At 64.9% G+C, this 16289-nt stretch overlaps 1 protein-coding gene across 12 annotated transcripts in view; it reads right to left on the bottom strand.

Annotated features, from left to right (window-relative positions):
- MINK1 (misshapen like kinase 1) overlaps positions 1–14214 on the bottom strand; it is a 35504-nt gene extending 21290 nt beyond the window's left edge. For 3 of the 12 annotated variants that reach the window (XM_053259453.1, XM_053259444.1, XM_053259445.1), the window contains exon 1: positions 13932–14214. In XM_053259453.1, the coding sequence (XP_053115428.1) occupies positions 13932–13988 (57 nt within the window). In that variant the 5' untranslated portion in view covers positions 13989–14214. The remainder of the gene's footprint in view (positions 1–13931) is intronic. The other 9 variants (XM_053259442.1, XM_053259441.1, XM_053259443.1 and 6 more) reach the window with 5 other exon arrangements.
- Between the last annotated feature and the right edge of the window lie 2075 nt (positions 14215–16289).

Raw genomic sequence — 16289 nt, 5'->3', positions numbered from 1 at the left:
GCCTGCAGCAGAGGCGGGAAAGAGCCCCCCACCCCCCGCCCCAGGCAGAGAAGAAGCGACCTCACAGGCACATTCCCCGCTGGGCCCCCCCCCCAACCCTAACCCGGGTGAGGCCACTGTGGGAGACGGGGGGCTGGGCTGGACGGGCGGCCTCGGGCCTGACCCAGCAGGGCTGCACCCAGGCGCTCCTCTCCCGGCCGCCTTCCGTTTTTGCGTCGGTGTCCTGCCTGCGGATATCACTGCAAAGCCTCAAGCAAGGAAGGGAGAGGGAGGCCCAAGGGCGGGGGGGGGGGGCAGCTCAAAACCAAGCCCCCTGCCCTCCCTGTCAGGCTGCCCCCCCCCGCCCCCCTCAGAACACAGCAGAGCCCGCACAGAGCAGCCCTGCACCCCGCCTCCCCCCCGCCTCCGATCTAGGCCACGCACACGCCACCAGCGGGCCACCTCCCCGAAGGCCAGTATTAATAGCTCCTCATTAGGGCAAGAGTGCGCTGGAGGACACCGGCACGGAAGGCCCGCCCTGGGAACGAGAAGCCTCTTTGCTCACGGGCCCCCCGGAGAGGGGGCTGGCACTGACACCCCCCACCCCCACCCGCTCCGCCACAGGAGTCTCCTTGGAGCACCTTGAAGGGCGGGCGGGCGGGTGGGTGAAGCCGAGGGAGGCCGGGACGAGGGACCTGCAGCAGGCCCCCCGAGGAGCCGTGGTGGGCCAGCTCTGCCCTGTCGGCGTTGCCGGAGCCCACCACGGCCCAAGGGCCCTGAGCCAAGAGGTGCAGGCCCACGTGGCGGGAGCGGGGAGACTCCAGGAGGGGGGAGTGGGCTTCTTCTCGGTTGCCCCCACGGAAGCAGCAGCGGGCTCCGGCCAGCCAGGCGGGGGGACGTCCTTGCTGTGAGAGCCGCACTCACTGGCCTGGCCTGGGGGGGGGGCGCTCCTTCGCTGGAGAGGTCCAGGCGTGGGCTGGAGGGCCACCTGCAAGGGGCCGGCCTGGAAGAGCTCGGGGACCCCTCCCCACTTGCACATTCTCCTCCCTCGGTGGTCCCGATGCGCTTTGGCACCTGCTGGCAGCCTGCAAGGGACCTCACCGAGCCAGACAGCCAGGGCCCTTGCGGAGAGGGCCACAGGAAGGCCGCGCTCCCCCCGCTCCAGGAGGGCCACCCAGAGGGCAGGGGGCCAGGAGGCGGGCTGGGCAGGGCCTTGGCTCTGGAGGGGGGCGGGCCCGCAAGCCCCCATTTCCCAGTCCTTGGGAAAGCAAGCGGCAGCCCAGGCGGGCAGAGCGCCCCCTCCTGGCCACGGGCTCACCCAGCGCCAAGGCCTGCGGCTCCTTGCCCAGCCTTGGCCCCCGGCCCCGGGGTCCCTTCCCCACTGCTGCGCCCAGGCCCAGGCCCAAGCCAGGTGGGAGGGAGGGCAATCCTGCCCAAGACCCGGAGCAGCCCAGAGCCAGTCTGGGGAGAGGAGGCCCCAGCAGGAGGTGGCCAGGCCTGCCAGCAGCTGCCGCCCCTTGCCGGGGGAGAGCCCAGCAGCTGCCTGCCTGCCCCGGTTTCAGGAGAGGCCTCTGGCACCTGCGGCGGCCTTCCAGGGCCAGCCCCAGCCAGCAGGCAAAGCAAGGCAGCGGGGGGGCCCTGCTTCCGGGAAGACCTGCAGCCACGCCAGGACCGCTGCCCCCTGTGCTGAAGCAGGAAGGGTGGTGGCCAAGCGTGGGGAGGGGCTGGAGCCCCCTGCCAACTGGACCGGCTGGAGAAGGGAGGGGGGAAGGGCCTCTGGGCAAAGGCACTCCCCCCCCGCTGGGGGACGCTGGGCCGGTGCCTCCTCCCTCGGCCTGCCCTCCGCCACGGGGTTGTGTGGCGAGGACAGAAAGACCCCCCCTCACTGCTTGGGCCTCCTCGACTGTAAAATGAAGTCGACCCAGAGATCGGGCCACATCTCAGAAGGGAGCCCACAAAGCTGGAAATGGTGCAGGCGAGGACAACCAGAAGGACCCGGAGGTGGAGCCCCTCCCTCAGCAGGCAAGGCGACCATGTGTGGGGCTTCCCCATGGAGAAGAGGAGCAACTGGGGAGGGGGGCAGGAGGGAGGGAGAGCTGGTCTGGTGGCAGCAGGCATGCCTGGTCCCCTTAAGCTAAGCAGGGTCTGCCCTGGTTGCATCCAAATGGGAGACTTGATGTGTGAGCCCTATAAGAGATTCCCCTTCTTAGGGGATGAAGCTGCCGCTCTGGGAAGAGCATCTAGGTCCCAAGTCCCCTCCCTGGCAGCAGCATCTCCAGATAGGGCTGAGAGAGATTCCTGCCTGCAGCCTTGGAGAAGCCGCTGCCAGTCTGTGAAGACAATCCTGAGCTAGATGGGCCAAGGGTCTGACTCCGTATGTGGCAGCTTCCTCTGTTCCTATGACAGGCTTCTCTGGGACACTCAACAAGCAAGGGGGGGGGAGCTTCCCTCCTTCTCCCCCAGGACAGCTCCTCGCTACGCTGACAGCATGCCAAGGCCCCCGGAAGAGACGAGCTCCAGCGCAGAGGGCCTGTCGTGGGGGGGGGCACTGCCTGCCCTGCCACTGGACTGCCCCCCCCCCCGCATTGGGGGTCTCTGCCAAGCCACTCTGTTGCAGACAGGAAGCTGGATGAGAGGAGCCCAGAGTGGGCTGAGCCGGCAGGCCCCTCTTTGGGGCCCAGGGCAAAGCCACCAAGCGGTCAGGGCCGCCCTCGATTCTCAGGGATCGCTCCTCCCCCCCCCGGCACCTATGTTGCCCCTCTGCTCCCACAGCAGAAGCCACCAGGCCCGGTGGGGCTTCCTTCCCAGCCAGTGGGCTTGGCAGTGGCCTTCCTGGGCAGAGCCAAGCACCTGGAGGTCTCCAGCCCCCCAGCAAAGCCTCCATCACTGGGGAGGGAGGAAGGGAGGGAGGGGGGCAGCTCAGGAGCCCCAGACCGCCCCCGCCTGGCATCCCAAGGGAAGAAGGGCCCTCCCAAGCCTCCGGGCAGCCAGCCCCACCAAGCGCTGGCGGAGGAGCCACCTGCGGGCTTGGCTGGACCAGGCTCCCAAAGGGCCCAGAGCCCCGGAGTCGGCCCCGTACCCTCCGCTCTCCACCAGGACACAGGCACGGATGCGGGGGGGGGGGGCGCAGTGGGGAGGGGAGGCTCAGGCCCGGGCCACTCTGCAGCCACCCACGCCCCTAATCCGGCCCCAACTCCGCTGCCAAATCCAGCGCGTGGCTCGGGGATGTGAGCCCACCGAGGACAAAGGGGCCCTTTCTCCGTGCCCGCTGCAGGCGGCCTTGCTTGGCTTCCAGGCGTCCCGGCCGTGCTGGCCACATGGCCTGGGCAGGGAGCCAGGCAGAGGGCAGGAGGAGGAAGCCCAGCCGCCCCCGCCCCCCTCTCCCAGCTCACTCTGGGCTCGCTGCCCCCCCCCGGCAGGGCCCAGCCCACCACCCTCCTGCTGGCCAGGGGGCCGAGCCACGCTCTGAGCAGCCCCTGAGGAGGCCTGTGTGGGAGGAGAGCAGAAGGGGCCCAGCGGGGCAGCCAGGCCGGGGGCCCAGCCGGGCGGCGCGTGTGTGTGTGTGTGTGTGTGTGTCAGGGAGGTCAAGGCGCCCTCTGCACAAGGCGCAGCGGTTGGGGGGCGGCGGTGAGTCAGGCTGCCGAGGAAGGCGGGCGGCGGGGGGGGGGGGGGAGCAGCAGCAGCCAAGAAAAGGGCCCTATAGCAACAGCCGCCCACTTGCACAGCTCTCTCCGCAGCCTGGCCCTGCCCACGCTGCCAAGCCAGCCGGGAGCGCTGCTGCTGCTGCCGCTGCCGCCACTGGCTCCCTCCTTGGCAGAGCCTGGGCTCCCCTGGAAACCGGAGCCAGGAGGGGGGCCCGGCTGGGGGCAGCGGCTCTCCCCCACCTGCCACCCAAGCCGGGCAAAGGAGGAGGAGGAGAAGCAGCAGCAGCTGCTGCTCCCCCCCAGCCGGGAAGAAGAGGGGCCCAGAAACAGGGGGGCGGCTCCCTCCTGGTGCTTCCGGACTCCTCCTCCCCAGCAACACCCCCCAGCCCCCCCCCACCCCGCCTGCGCTTGGAGGCCCCCCCAGCTGCCTTGTAATTACAGGTCACCTGCTAGTCGGCTGGCAGCTTCTCATCGGGTTATACAAAACCCTCTAAGCAGCTTGGTGGGGCCAGCCGGGGCGGTCCTGGGATGGAGCCGGCAGGGGGGCCTCTGGGCCCCTCGTACTCCTCCCCCCCCACCCCGGGCAAGGGGCACACCACCACTCCCTGAGGCAAGCCCTGGCAATGCCCACCTGGCAGGGGCCTTGGGTTTGGGTGGTCTGTCCCAGAGGGGGGGTGGGGTGGGGGGTCCCACCGCTTCAGCTGCCGTCCCCCCCCCCGCCGCCTCGGTTCTGGACATTCCTCCAGTCCAGAGGAAGCCCAGAGCAGGTGCCCGCCCAGGCAGTCCCCAGCCGCCCTCCTCCCAAGCTGCCGCCTTTGCTTGCAAGGAGTGAGCCTCCAGGGGTCCCCCCCCCACTGCGGAGAAGAGCAGAGCTGGTCTTGGGGCCGCCCCCAGCCGGACTGGCCCCCTGAGCTGAGCAGGGTCTGCCCTGCTTGCACCTGGAGGGGAGACTGGGAGGGTGAGCAGCACTGGCAGAGATTCCCCTCCGCAGGGGTGGAGCCGCCGCTCTGGGAAGAGCAGAAGAAGGCTCCCAGTCCCCTCCCTGGCAGCCTCAGAGAAGCCGCTGCCAGTCTGTGCAGACAATCCTGAGCCAGACGGACCAAGGGTCAGACTCTGCAGCTTCCTGTGCTCCGATGCCTCCAGGGTTCCCAGGCCGGCTCAGCAAGAGCCAGCCGGGGGGTCCTGCCACACCTGTGAAGGTGGAGGGGCTTCAGACGCCGGAGACACCAGGGGTGTGAGTGTGTGTGTGTGTGTGTGAGACCACCTGACAGGTCCCTGGGGTGGGCCCAGCATCCTGACCTGAGACGGATCTCCCACAAGCAGGGAGGGAGGCGGCCAGACCCCCCGGATCCCATCCGGATCCCTGCCGGCTGCACATGAGGCAGGTCGCGCTGGAGGGAGACCCACTGGGGGCCTGGCTGGTCAAGGGGAGGCCTCTCCCCGTTGGCCGACGGAAGAGCCCTTCCCTCTGCTTGCCTTCTGCCCCCCCGCCCTCCGAAAGAGGGTCTCTTCCCCTTGCCCACCGTGGCGCTCAAGGGAGGCAAATCCCCCTCTGGCAAGGAGGAGCAGGGTGGGAGAGAGGCCTTGCAAGCCTGGCGGGGCAAGAGCCCCCCTGCTGCCCTGGACAACCCAACCCCCAAGTTCTGCTGGGTGGGGCTTCCCTCTCGCACTGGGGCCAAACAAGGCACTGGCTCTGCTGACTCCACAGAAATCACTGTCTTGAGTTCTCACAGAAGCCGGCAAATATTTTGCAAAGACTGGAGGGGGGGAGCCCACCCCCACCAGCGCGGGAGGCCAGCCAGGTGGCTGCACAGGCATGGGAAGAGGGCGAAGAGGCCACAAGCAAAAGCTCCCCCCCCCCCGGCCTCCTGCAGCAAACTCTGCATCCACAGCCCCTTTGGGGAAGCCCCTCCCAGCAGGCCAGAAAGCGGCCACTGCACCCTCCCGGCGGCAGCAGCTGACAAATGGGGTGGGGGGCGCGCATGACGGGGAGAGGAGCTTCAGCCCTGGCCCCCCCAGCGCTGGAGGCCCCTGACGAAGCGCTCCCCGGGGTGCACACAAGAACGCCGCCCCTCCCGGGCAAGCGGCACCCACGGGGCAGGCAGGGGCAGGCCTGGGCCGGGACGGTGGCGAAAGCCTCTCTTGCCCACCGTCCAGCCTGGGCCCCTCCACGGCTCCTGGCTAGGGGGGAACCACCCCAGCGCAGCAGCTCTCCGGGCCCCCGAGTCTGTGTCGCAAGGAGTTTGGCCCCAGGGCGGCTGCTGCCCCCACGCTGGCTCCCTCACCTTCGGGGCCGTTCTTGCCAAGCCTCTGTAGGCCCCCCCCCCCCCCGCAGCCTGCAGTGCCACAACAGGGGCTGGTCAGCCCCACCTCAAGATGCCGGGATGATGGAAAGCGGGCAGCCAGCGTGTGGCTCCGGCCAGCTTCCCAGGGCCTGCGGCTGGGAGGAGCACCCTGGGAAGGCTTCCTGGAAGCCACCCTCTTCCGCTTCCGCTGCTTCCGCACGGGGGACTTTGCCTACGGCTCCCCTCCAGCTCGCCGGCCCCGGCTTTGCATTGGCAGCGGGAGCGTCTCCCGCCGGCCGGCCACCTGCAGCAGAGCAGTGTTCAGCCTCCCTCCCCCCTCTGCTGCAGGAGGTGGCCAAGCGCCAGGCCCCTCCCCAGACAGGCACAGGGCAATCCCACCGCAACGGGGCCTGACCCCACAGGGAGGGCAAGGGGCTCCCTGGAAGCAACCCCCGGCTCCGGCTCCTGCTGCCTGCCAGACCTGCAGAGCTGCTTCGCAGAGGCTGGGCATGAGCATGACAGGCCCGGCCCCCAGGCGGGGGGGGGGACCCATTCCACAGTGGGGGGGGGCTCTGGCTCCTGCAAGGGGCTGTAGGGGCCACAGACGGCAGCTCGCTCTTCCGCCAGGACACCGGGAGGCACACAGGAACCCCTCCCGGCCTTTGCAGAATGTGTGGGGCACCTTGCAACTCCCCCCTCCAGCAAAGCCTCAGGCCCCGCAGCGGAGCCCTTCGCAGCCTTGCTGCCATGGCCACGATGTGGGCTGCGGAGACTCTGTGCAAAAGAAGAGCCCGATTCGGCCTGGGTTCCTCTGGGGAGGGGCCAAGAGCAAGCCCCAGCGCTGCTAAGTGTGCACAGGCGCCCCAAGTCCGTGTCTTCCCTTGCAAGGCCTGGGAGCCCCGAGTGTGGAGCTTGGGCCAAGGCCAGCACCCCCCATGGCGCCCCACCCCTGGCTCCGTGCAGAGGCTCCTTCCTCCCACGTGGAGCCCTGTGGCAAAGGGGGGGGCTTCCCAGGCTGGGGCTGGCTCGGCCAGGCTCCATTTCTCGGGCCTGCTCGGTCCAGAGGCCTGCGCGGTGGGAAGGGGCTCTCCCCGGGAAGGCCTTTCGCCAAAGGGAAGACCCCCGCAGCAAGCTCCTGCTTGGCAACTTTTGCACTGCAGCCAGCTTGTGAAGAGCTGCAGAAGAATGCCTCTCCCCAGGAAGCACCGAGTCCAGGAGCACCTCAGGAAGTGGGCAAGCAGGACTGCCTCCCCACACCCACCCACCCGGACTGCTGGGGGCAACTGTATGTCCCTCTTGAGGTGGTGGGGAGCCCTTCAGCTTGTGTTTCAACATCATCATCACATTTCTATCCCGCTCTTCCTCCAAGGAGCCCAGAGCGGAGTACTACAGACTTGAGTTTCTCTTCCACAACAACCCTGTGAAGTAGGCTAGGCTGAGAGAGAAGTGACTGGCCCAGAGTCACATCCAGCAAGTCTCATGGCTGAAGGGGGATTTGAACTCGGGTCTCCCCGGTCCCAGTCCAGCACTCTAACCACTACACCACGCTGGCTCTCATCAACTGCTTGGGGAACTTTTGCTGGAAAGTGGCACGTAAACACTCTCGGCAGCAGCTGGGAGAGCAACCCTTCGGAGCCCCCCCTGGGCCCCCCCTCGAGGTGGCAGACCCCCCAGAGAAAGGCTCTCCCCTCAGCAAGCAGGGAGGGCCTCCCTCCTCCGACCCAGAAGCTGGCCAGAAAGGCCAGCAGGTTGTGCGGGGGGGGGGGCAGTGCCCTGCTCTTGAGAGCAGTTGGAGGAGGTTTCCGCCTGGAGGGGGTTTCGGCTCCAGCAGCCACGGACGGACAGGACCAGGACCAGGACCACCGGCTGCCCTGAGAGGGAGCCCTCCTCCCGCTCACAGGTGGCAGACCGGCCAGAACAGCCAAGGGGCAGGGAACCCGTTTCCCGGGGGGGGGGAGGCATGCGGGGAAGCGCAACGGTTCCAGGGCCGAGTGCCCTGCCAGAGAGAAACCCCGGGCCAAGGGGGCCTCCTGTGCTGTGCTCCTCAGGCCACCCCCACTCCGGAGAGCCCTGCGGGGTGAGGCCAGCTAGCCCAGCCCCCTGTTTCCAGCAGGGCAGCAGTCCTCCACCGCTCTTGGCCCCCGAGTCTGACAGCCAGAGACAGCTGCCTCTGCACACGGAGAAGCCACACAGCCCTCGCAGCTCATAACGGGGACGGGGGACCTCTTCCTCTCCCTGAACGGGTCTGCTCCCCTTTGAAAGCCCCCTCCGATGGGGCCATCACCGCATCTTGTGGCAGCAAGTTCCACCAGCACGGCGCAAGCAGGTCAGGCGGAAGGCTAACGTTCCTCTGCCCTGAGGCTTTTCATTGTCCCCTCAAAGGGCGTCCAGGCAGGCCTCTCCTGCAGCCCGGAAGGCGGGGCCCGCGCCAACCAGCTCCCCTGCAAAGTGCTGGCTCACCCAGAGCCACTGAGACAGACAAGCCGGTCGGGGCAGGCCCGCCCTGAGCAAAGAGAGCAGCGGCTCCGCCCTGGGCAGCCCCAGGAGGAGAGGAGGGCGGGCAGGCAGGCTTCCTCCCACAGCAGGCTGGCCGGGAGCTCCGGGCGCTCCTTGAGCCACACCCCTGGCCAAGGGGAACTAATCCCACCTCACGGGGAGACACCCAGGCCTCCCTCGGCCTCAGGGCAGCCTGCAAGGCCCACGTCTGCACCGCGCAAAGCAAGGCGCTCGAGGAAGCGAGCCAAGCCGCAGGGAGAGTCAGCCCACCCTGCCCCACCTTCCTGACTGGAGACCCCGGGGTGTGCCCGAAACCCCCCAGCTGGATCCTCCAGGAAAGCCCAGAGGGTGAAGGGGGCTGGCCTCCTTTATTGTGTATTCCGGCCCCACCTGCAAGCGGCTCACAGCGGGCTGGGCCTTCTCCACGCCCTGAGAGCAGACGGAGCCATTTCGGGGGGGGGGGGGTCCAGAGCGCCTCCACCTGCCTGCACCCAGCCGCTGCACAACATGCAGGCTAGCTCATGCGCTCCACGCGGGGCCCCAGGACAGCGCCAGAGCACAGCCCCCCCCTCCTCCTCGCCATGGGGGCCGCCTGCACCACGGTCGGCCTGAGGGGGGCTTGGCGCTCTGCTCGGCAGCCCAGAGAAGCTCTCGGGGGGGGGGGCTCGGCGGCTCCCCAGACTCTTGAGCGGGGCCCCGTGAGAGCCAAGCGCGGCTGCCCACAGGCCTCCGCCACGTGCCGAGGCGCAGCCGGCCTGGGAGGGCCATCGCGGCTCCGGAGCGCCCAGCCAGGGAGCGAGCGGCCCGGCTCCACGGGGGAAAGGCGCCTGCCCGTGGCAGCAGGGAGGGAAGCGCCCCCCCCGCTCTGCCTAGCAACCAGCCAGCCCGGCAGGCAGAGGCAGCTGCCTCTCGTCAGGCCAAGCAAGGGAGCAGCACCGGGCAGGGCAGGGCAGGGCGCGAGGCCCCCAGGAGGAGACCCAAAGGCGCCCAGTCCACGGGCGCCGCTCGCTCGGCGGCAGCTCCAGGAGAGGAGCCTGGCCGGCCAGCCGGCAGCCGGGCGGGGCAACCTGCCCCCCAAGTCTCTCCCTAGTCAGTGGGCCCCAGGACAAATTCTGCAGGAAGGCTCTGCATGCCTGCGGAGGAGGGGCCTCCCGGACCCCCCCTGGGGGAAGCTGCCCCGGCACCCCGGCCGGCTGGCTGGCTCTCCAGGGCCTGAGCCAGAGAAGCGCCTCCTCCTTCCAGGGCAGCAAGGCCGGCCACCAGCAGCTCTCGCCCTCATGACTTCCCGGATGAGGGGCTCAGCCCCGAGACACACGTGGGGCCCACAAAGCCCTCTCCGCGGCCAAGAGAGGAAGCCTGCAGAGGCCCCCCCCCCGGAGCGAGAGCAGCCTCCTCGGGGGGGGGGGCAGATCACCTTGCTCTGGCTGGCCAAAGCGTATGGGGGCCAGGCTGCCCTCTTGGCCCCGGGGCTCAGCAGAGAGGCCTCTGGGCCTGAAGGAGGCCTGGGCAGCCCTGCCAAGCGGGGGCTCTGGGGAAGGGCTTCCCGCGTCCCAGCACCTCTCCTTCCGGGGAGGGCCAGACAGGCCTCCCTGCTGCATCCCCCAGCCTGGCCCGTCTCCGGGCACAGAGTCCTGGCGCCTCCCCCTCCACCGGCAGGCAGGGCTCTCAGCCCCTCCGGCCTCCAAACTGGAGGGCTTCCCTCCCTCGCCCAGCTCCCGGCCACACCCCACTTCGTGGGCAGCAGCACCTTTCTGGGACGCACACGAGGCGGAGAGGGCACAATTCAGGGCTCTGAGCATTAATCTGGAGGATCCGAACCCCCCGGAAGTAGAACATGGCGACACAAAACACCCTGGAGCCTTAGAGGCAGTTTCTGCTGGGTTTCCAAGCAAGCCAAGGGCGCCAGTTGGGAACAGAAACTGACACCTGCCTTTGTACTGTGGTCGGTGGAGATGGGGGCTGCCACGCTCAGTCGGCAGGATCCGCGCCCAGAACAGCAGCCGTCACCAGCTGCCCCCTCCTGCTGCAGACCTCCTTCTGAGGACTGCCTCTCACCAGAGCCGATCCTGTTTGAGGAGGGCCCTCTCAGGGCCCATGGGGTGCATCTCCCTGCTTGGACTGAGGGTCGTGGGGCGAGGAGATGGCCCAAGCCCCGGCTTGGTCCTTCCTCCAGCCCCGCTTGGCAGCAGCTGCCACAAGCCCCTGGCAACAGGAACTACAGCAGCTGCATCCAGCCGCTGTCTCCACCCAGGGATGCCCCAGTCCGGCAGCTCCTTACCCCACAGCGGAGAACAGGAGGCATCTTCTTGCTCAGAAAACTGAAAGCCACGCGCTGACAGATCCCCTCACCTTTCCCACCCACCTTTTCTCTGGGAAAGAATCATCGGATCCATCTACAGAAAACAGCCTCTGGTATTGCAACCAGAACGAGTTATGCTGAATAAATGCCTCCTGTGCATCTTTAAGAAGGAGCCTCAAAGGCCTCAGGACTTATTTTCTCCCTCTTGTTTTCACTAGACAAAGGTCACAGTGGCCCACAATGACAGCAAGTGCCCAACACAGAGAAGACCCTGTGCTTAAAGCAGCTTATGGTGGTGTAAGAACATGCCAACTTTTGAGTTTCACAGATCTCATCAATGAGCGGGTAAACATTATTAATTATTATTATTTATTCAATTTCTATACCGCAGTTCCAAAAATGGCTCGGGGGGGGTTACACAGAGAAATACATAAATAAGATAAGATGGACCCCTGTCTAATCTAATCTAAAAAGAAACATGAGACAGACACTAACAACAGTCACTGGAGATACTGCGCTGGGGGTGGATAGGACCAGTTACTCTCCCCCTGCTAAATAAAGAGAATCACCACTTTAAAGGTGCCTCTTTGCCAAGTTAGCAGAGATAAACATGACTCCTCATGGTGCTAAACTGGTATAACAAACAAGTTCTCCATCTTGGTTTTAAGCAAGCTTTACATGATCAGAACATAAGAACAGCCCTGCTGGATCAGGCCCAAGGAAGCCCAACTAGTCCAGCATCCTGTTTCATACAGTAGCCCACCAGATGCCGCTGGAAGCTCACAGGCAGGAGTTGAGGACATGCCCTCTCTCTTGCTGCTGTTGCTCCCCTGCAACTGGTATTCAGAGGCATCCTGCCTCTGAGGCTGGAGGTGGCCTATAGCCACCAGACTAGTAGCTGTTGATAGACCTCTCCTCCATGAAGTTATCCAAACCGCTCTTAAAACCACCCAGATTGTAGGCTGTCACCACATCTTGTGGCAGAGAGTTCCACATGTTGATTATGCGTTGTGTGAAAAAGTACTTCTGTTTGGTGGTCCTAGATTTCCCGGCAATCAATTTCATGGGATGACCCCTGGTTCTAGTGTTTATGGGAGAGGGAGAAGAATTTCTCTCTCTCCACTTTCTCCACCCCATGCATGATTTTATAGACCTCTATCATGTCTCCCCGCAGTTGTCTTTTTTTCTAAACTAAAAAGCCCCAGGTGTTGTAGTCTTGCCTCATAAGGAAGGTGCTCCAGGCGGGGCCCTGATCATCTTGGTTGCCCTCTTCTGCACCTTTTCCAAATGTCCTTTTGTAGATGTGGTGACCAGAATTGTACGCAGTACTCCAGGTGTGGCCGCACCATCGTTTTACATAAGGGCATTATAGTATCAGCAGTTTTATTTTCACCCCCTTCCCAATGTCCTTCTCCTTCTACTCTCCCCTCTCCTCACTTGTGTCCCTTTGAGATGGATCCCTAAAGAAAGCACGTCTCCATAGCAGGGAAACCAGAGATCAGCCGAAGGTGGGGGGGGGAGGGAAGCGCTCCTGCTCCCGATGCCCAGCTGGCCGCCTTGGGGCCTGGCAAGATGCAAAGACTCCCTCCCCGAAGGCAGCCGCTGTCCAGAGGGCTTCCTTGAAAGGGCCGAGAGGAAGCAGCCCTGGCTGCAGCAACCCGCACTTTTCTTGAGCAGCCAGAAAGGAGCCTGCTGCTACCGCAGGCGAGGCCGGTAAAGAAAAACAAGATGAAGCAAGCAGCAGCAGCAGCAACAACAGGTGAGAACTCCACCTCGTCAGCATCCCTTGCAGCCAGTCTCCTGACAGGCAGCCCTGGGAAGGCTTCCTTTTCACTGCCAGGCAGATGAGCCATAGGGCTGGCCTTCCTCAAGGGGGCCTTGGGCAAGCACCCCCTCCCAGGCCTCACTGTACCATTCACAAAGCTGGCCCGTGAAGTGGATCCAGCCACAGCGGAAAGCTTGAAGGGAATTCTGAGGGGGAAACCAACTCAGCTCCAGGCAAAGTCAAGACACTGTTAAGCGGGTGGGGGGAAACCGATGTCCTCCCCTCCTCTCGGTTCTGGGCAGGAAGGTTGCAGAGGAAAAGTGTGCCGACCAAACTAGGCCACACCCCTCCTCCCCAAGGGGACCAGAACCCCAATTCCCCCTCAGCTATGGCTTCCCAGCTATGAATGACCCTGGTGAGCCAGAAGGATGTCTTAAGAAGGGGCTAGATTCAGAAGGCCCTGGAAGAAAGCACAGAGGAAGCTGCCGCATACTGAGTCAGACCCTTGGTCCATCGAGCTCAGTAGCATGGACACTGACAGGCAGGGATCTCTCCCAGCCTGTCCCGGGTCGCACCTGGGACCTTCTGCCTTCAAGCACACATGCAGATCCTCTTCCACAGAGCTACAGCCCCATCCCCTAAGCGAACGGGAATATCGCATAAAGTCACCCACCCACGGACAAACCAAGGCAGACCCTGCTTAGCAAAGGGGACAACTCATGCTTGCTAGCGCAAGATACGATTCGGGTGGGGATGCCTTGGCGGGGGGGGGGGCGGAGATGCTTGTGGGGCAGCCTCCTTTAGCCCGGAGAACGAGGACAGAAGAGCCACCCCGGCCTGGGCAAGGGGTGGCTGCTGCTGCTGCTGCTCCTCTTAGCCCGAAGGCGGCCAAGAGTGGGGCGCCCCAGCTAGGTGGCTCCGGGAGGAGAACCCCTTTGGGTCGGAAGGAAGGAAGGAGGGCAGGACTCGGGAAGCAACGGGAGGAGAGGAGAGGAGAGGAGGAGGAGGAGGGGAGCCGCCTGCCGCCACAGCCCACGCTCCTTCCCTGCGGCCCCCGCCCCACCCCGCTCCTCGCTGCCAGCCAGCGGGCGACCCACACACAGGAGGAGTCCGCCCCGCTCGCCTGGCTCGGCCATGCTGGGAGACAAGGAGACGAGGCGCAGGCCGGGCAGGCGGCGGCGGCTGCTCCAGGCGGGGGGGCAGAGCGAGCAGCTGCCGCGAGGAGGAGCGACAGGCGGGGGAGCCGCGGGGGGGGGGGAGCAGCAGCAGCAGCAGCAGCAGCGCCCCCCCCCACTGCGTGCTGCAGGTTGGCTGCCCAGGGCGGGCGGGCAGTGGGGGGCCCCGCGGCGCCCCTCAGAGCTCCCCCCCCGCCTTGCCAGGCGCAGGGTCGGAGCGAGCCCCCCCGGAGACAAGAAGGAGCGACCCCCCCTCGCCTCCCCTCCCCGACCTTCGACCCCGCTTACCCTGAGGGCGGAGAGGTCGATGTCGTCGAGGCTGCGGGCGGGGGCCGGGTCGGCCATGGCGGGGCCCTGGCTCGGCGGCGGCTCCTCCTCCCCTGCTCTGGCTACGGCCCCATCGAGCCGGCGGCTCCTGCTCGGCTTCGGGCCCGGCCGCGACTCTGCTCGCTCCGACCGACTGACTGACTGACTGACAGGCGCCCGGGAGGCAACGCCGCCGCACTGCGCAGGCGCCAGGCCGGAAGGGGCCGGGAGAGCCGCGCGCAGGTGCAAGAGCGGGGCCCGCCGCCGGGAAACAACGCGCATGTATCCTGGCGGAAGCTTCGTTTGCAGCGCAGGCGCTCAGCGACCAAGGAGGCGGAAGTCCCGGCCCAGCGGCGACGCCATGGGCCGCAAGGTGATGACGAAGGCAGAAAAGAGCGAACGTCGAGGCGGAAGAGAACGGCGCACGCGCAGAGGACACAGAATGGCGAAAGGGGCGGGGGAGAAAATGCCAGAACGCAAAGTGTGGCGGAAATGCGGGGGCTGAGCAAGTACGCGCATGCTCTGTGAAAGGAGAGGGTGGCGCCGTCTTTCCCTCCTTAGGAGGGTGGGGCGTGTCTTGAGGGAACTTGCAGGGGGGGGTCTCCTATTCTGCCAGACAAAAACACGGTTGTACTGCAAGTGACCCCCCATCACACTCAGCCTATCTCGTGCCCCCCCTTCACATCTTAATTGCACGAGATCTTAATTATGTTAATCAAGGGGGTTGGGGGCCTGGCCTAGGAGTGAAGCAAGTGTGTGTGCATTATGGCACATTTCTACACCATGCTGCAATATGTGCATCGCTGGGCGGTCTGCACAAGGCTAAAGCCAACTTAAAGCCACCAAGAACAACAACGCTTCCAAATGATTAAAACCAATTCAAAACCTCCGATTCAGTCTTCAAAACCTGTCAAGTAAAAGGCCTGGCTAAAAAGGCACACCTTTGGCCGTGTCTTGGAAGCCTGCCTTGGATGGGGAGGCTCTGGTCTTCTAGGGAGTGGGCTCCAGAGTCGTGGGGCGGCCCCAGAGGAGCCCAAGTGGCTGCAAGCGTGAAGTCCAGCTTTCTTCATCCTGCCCGGGCCCAGCCTCTGCCTGTGTCGGCTGCCTCCCCCCTGCCCCCGCCACGTGGCCGTGCCCCCCTCCCATGGCTCCGATTACATCAGGGTGCACACCAATGGCCAGGCCCTTCTAAAGCCACTGCCCCTCGCCCCGGTGCCGGGGACTGTGGCGTGGGCCAGGCCTCCCAGATGGCTGCCTTGGAACGAAGCTAGTCAAACATGAAGACCAAGCTTTAGCAGGACGTGTTATGCAGCAACCTGCAGCACATGGACTGTGCAACATGGAGCCCAAAGACCCTCCTTCCCCCAAGGCTTGGAGCACATCAACACCCCACCCACCCCCAAGTCACAGACCTGAAATCTCAAGGACGACACAGAACTAAAGCCCTGGAAAGGGGTGTTCACCACAGCAGGGAAGAGGAGAGCCAGTAAATCTCGTCATGCCTCCTCCCTCCATGGAAGTCACGGCCTGGCAAAGGTGGGCATCTGGTACCTACTGTGCACTGGGTGGGGGAGACCCAGGGACCCACTGCCATTGTTGTTTTTCGTCAAGGGGTTTGCATGCACCATTTTTTGGTGCCTGATCATAGGATGCTAAAAACAGTGTGCTTGCTGAGCTCTGGGTGTGTGAGCAAGCTGCAACACAAGAACCACCTTGAGATTGTTTTAATGAAAGGCAGTACACAAATTTAACAATAAACACACACAGTCCTCAGGCACAGCTGCATGTGCAGATGTTACCAGGTCAGCAGCAACCGCATAAGAACCGAAGACCAGCCCTGCGGGATCAGGCCCAAGGAGGCCCATCTGGTCCGGCATCCTGTTTCACACAGTGGCCCACCAGATGCCCCTAGGGAGTTCACAGGCAAGGGGTGAGGGCCTGCCCTCCCTCCTGCTGTTACTCCCCTGCAACTGGTACTCAGGGGCATCCTAACCTTAACTGGCATCCTGCTCTTGAGGCTGGAGGTGGCGCACAGCCCTCCGACTAGTAGCCATTGATTTCCCCTGCTTCTAGTGTGATGGGAGAGAGAGATGATTTTCTCTCTCTCCACTTTCTCCACCCCATGCATGATTTGATAGACCTCTGTCATGTCTCCCCGCAGTCGTCTTTTTTCCTAAACTAAAGAGGCCCAGGGGTTGTAGTCTTGCCTGATAAGGAAGGTGCTCCAGGCCCCTGATCATCTGGGTTGCCCTCTTCTGCACCTTCTCCAGTTCGACAATGTCCTTCTTAAGATATGGTGACTAGAACTATACGCAGTAATCCAAATGTGGGCGAACCATA

This window comes from Hemicordylus capensis, chromosome 6 (assembly GCF_027244095.1).
Source record: "Hemicordylus capensis ecotype Gifberg chromosome 6, rHemCap1.1.pri, whole genome shotgun sequence".
NCBI lineage: Eukaryota > Metazoa > Chordata > Lepidosauria > Squamata > Cordylidae > Hemicordylus > Hemicordylus capensis.
The sequence above is the reverse complement of the archived record's forward strand: the minus strand, read 5'-3'. Positions and strand labels throughout refer to the sequence as shown.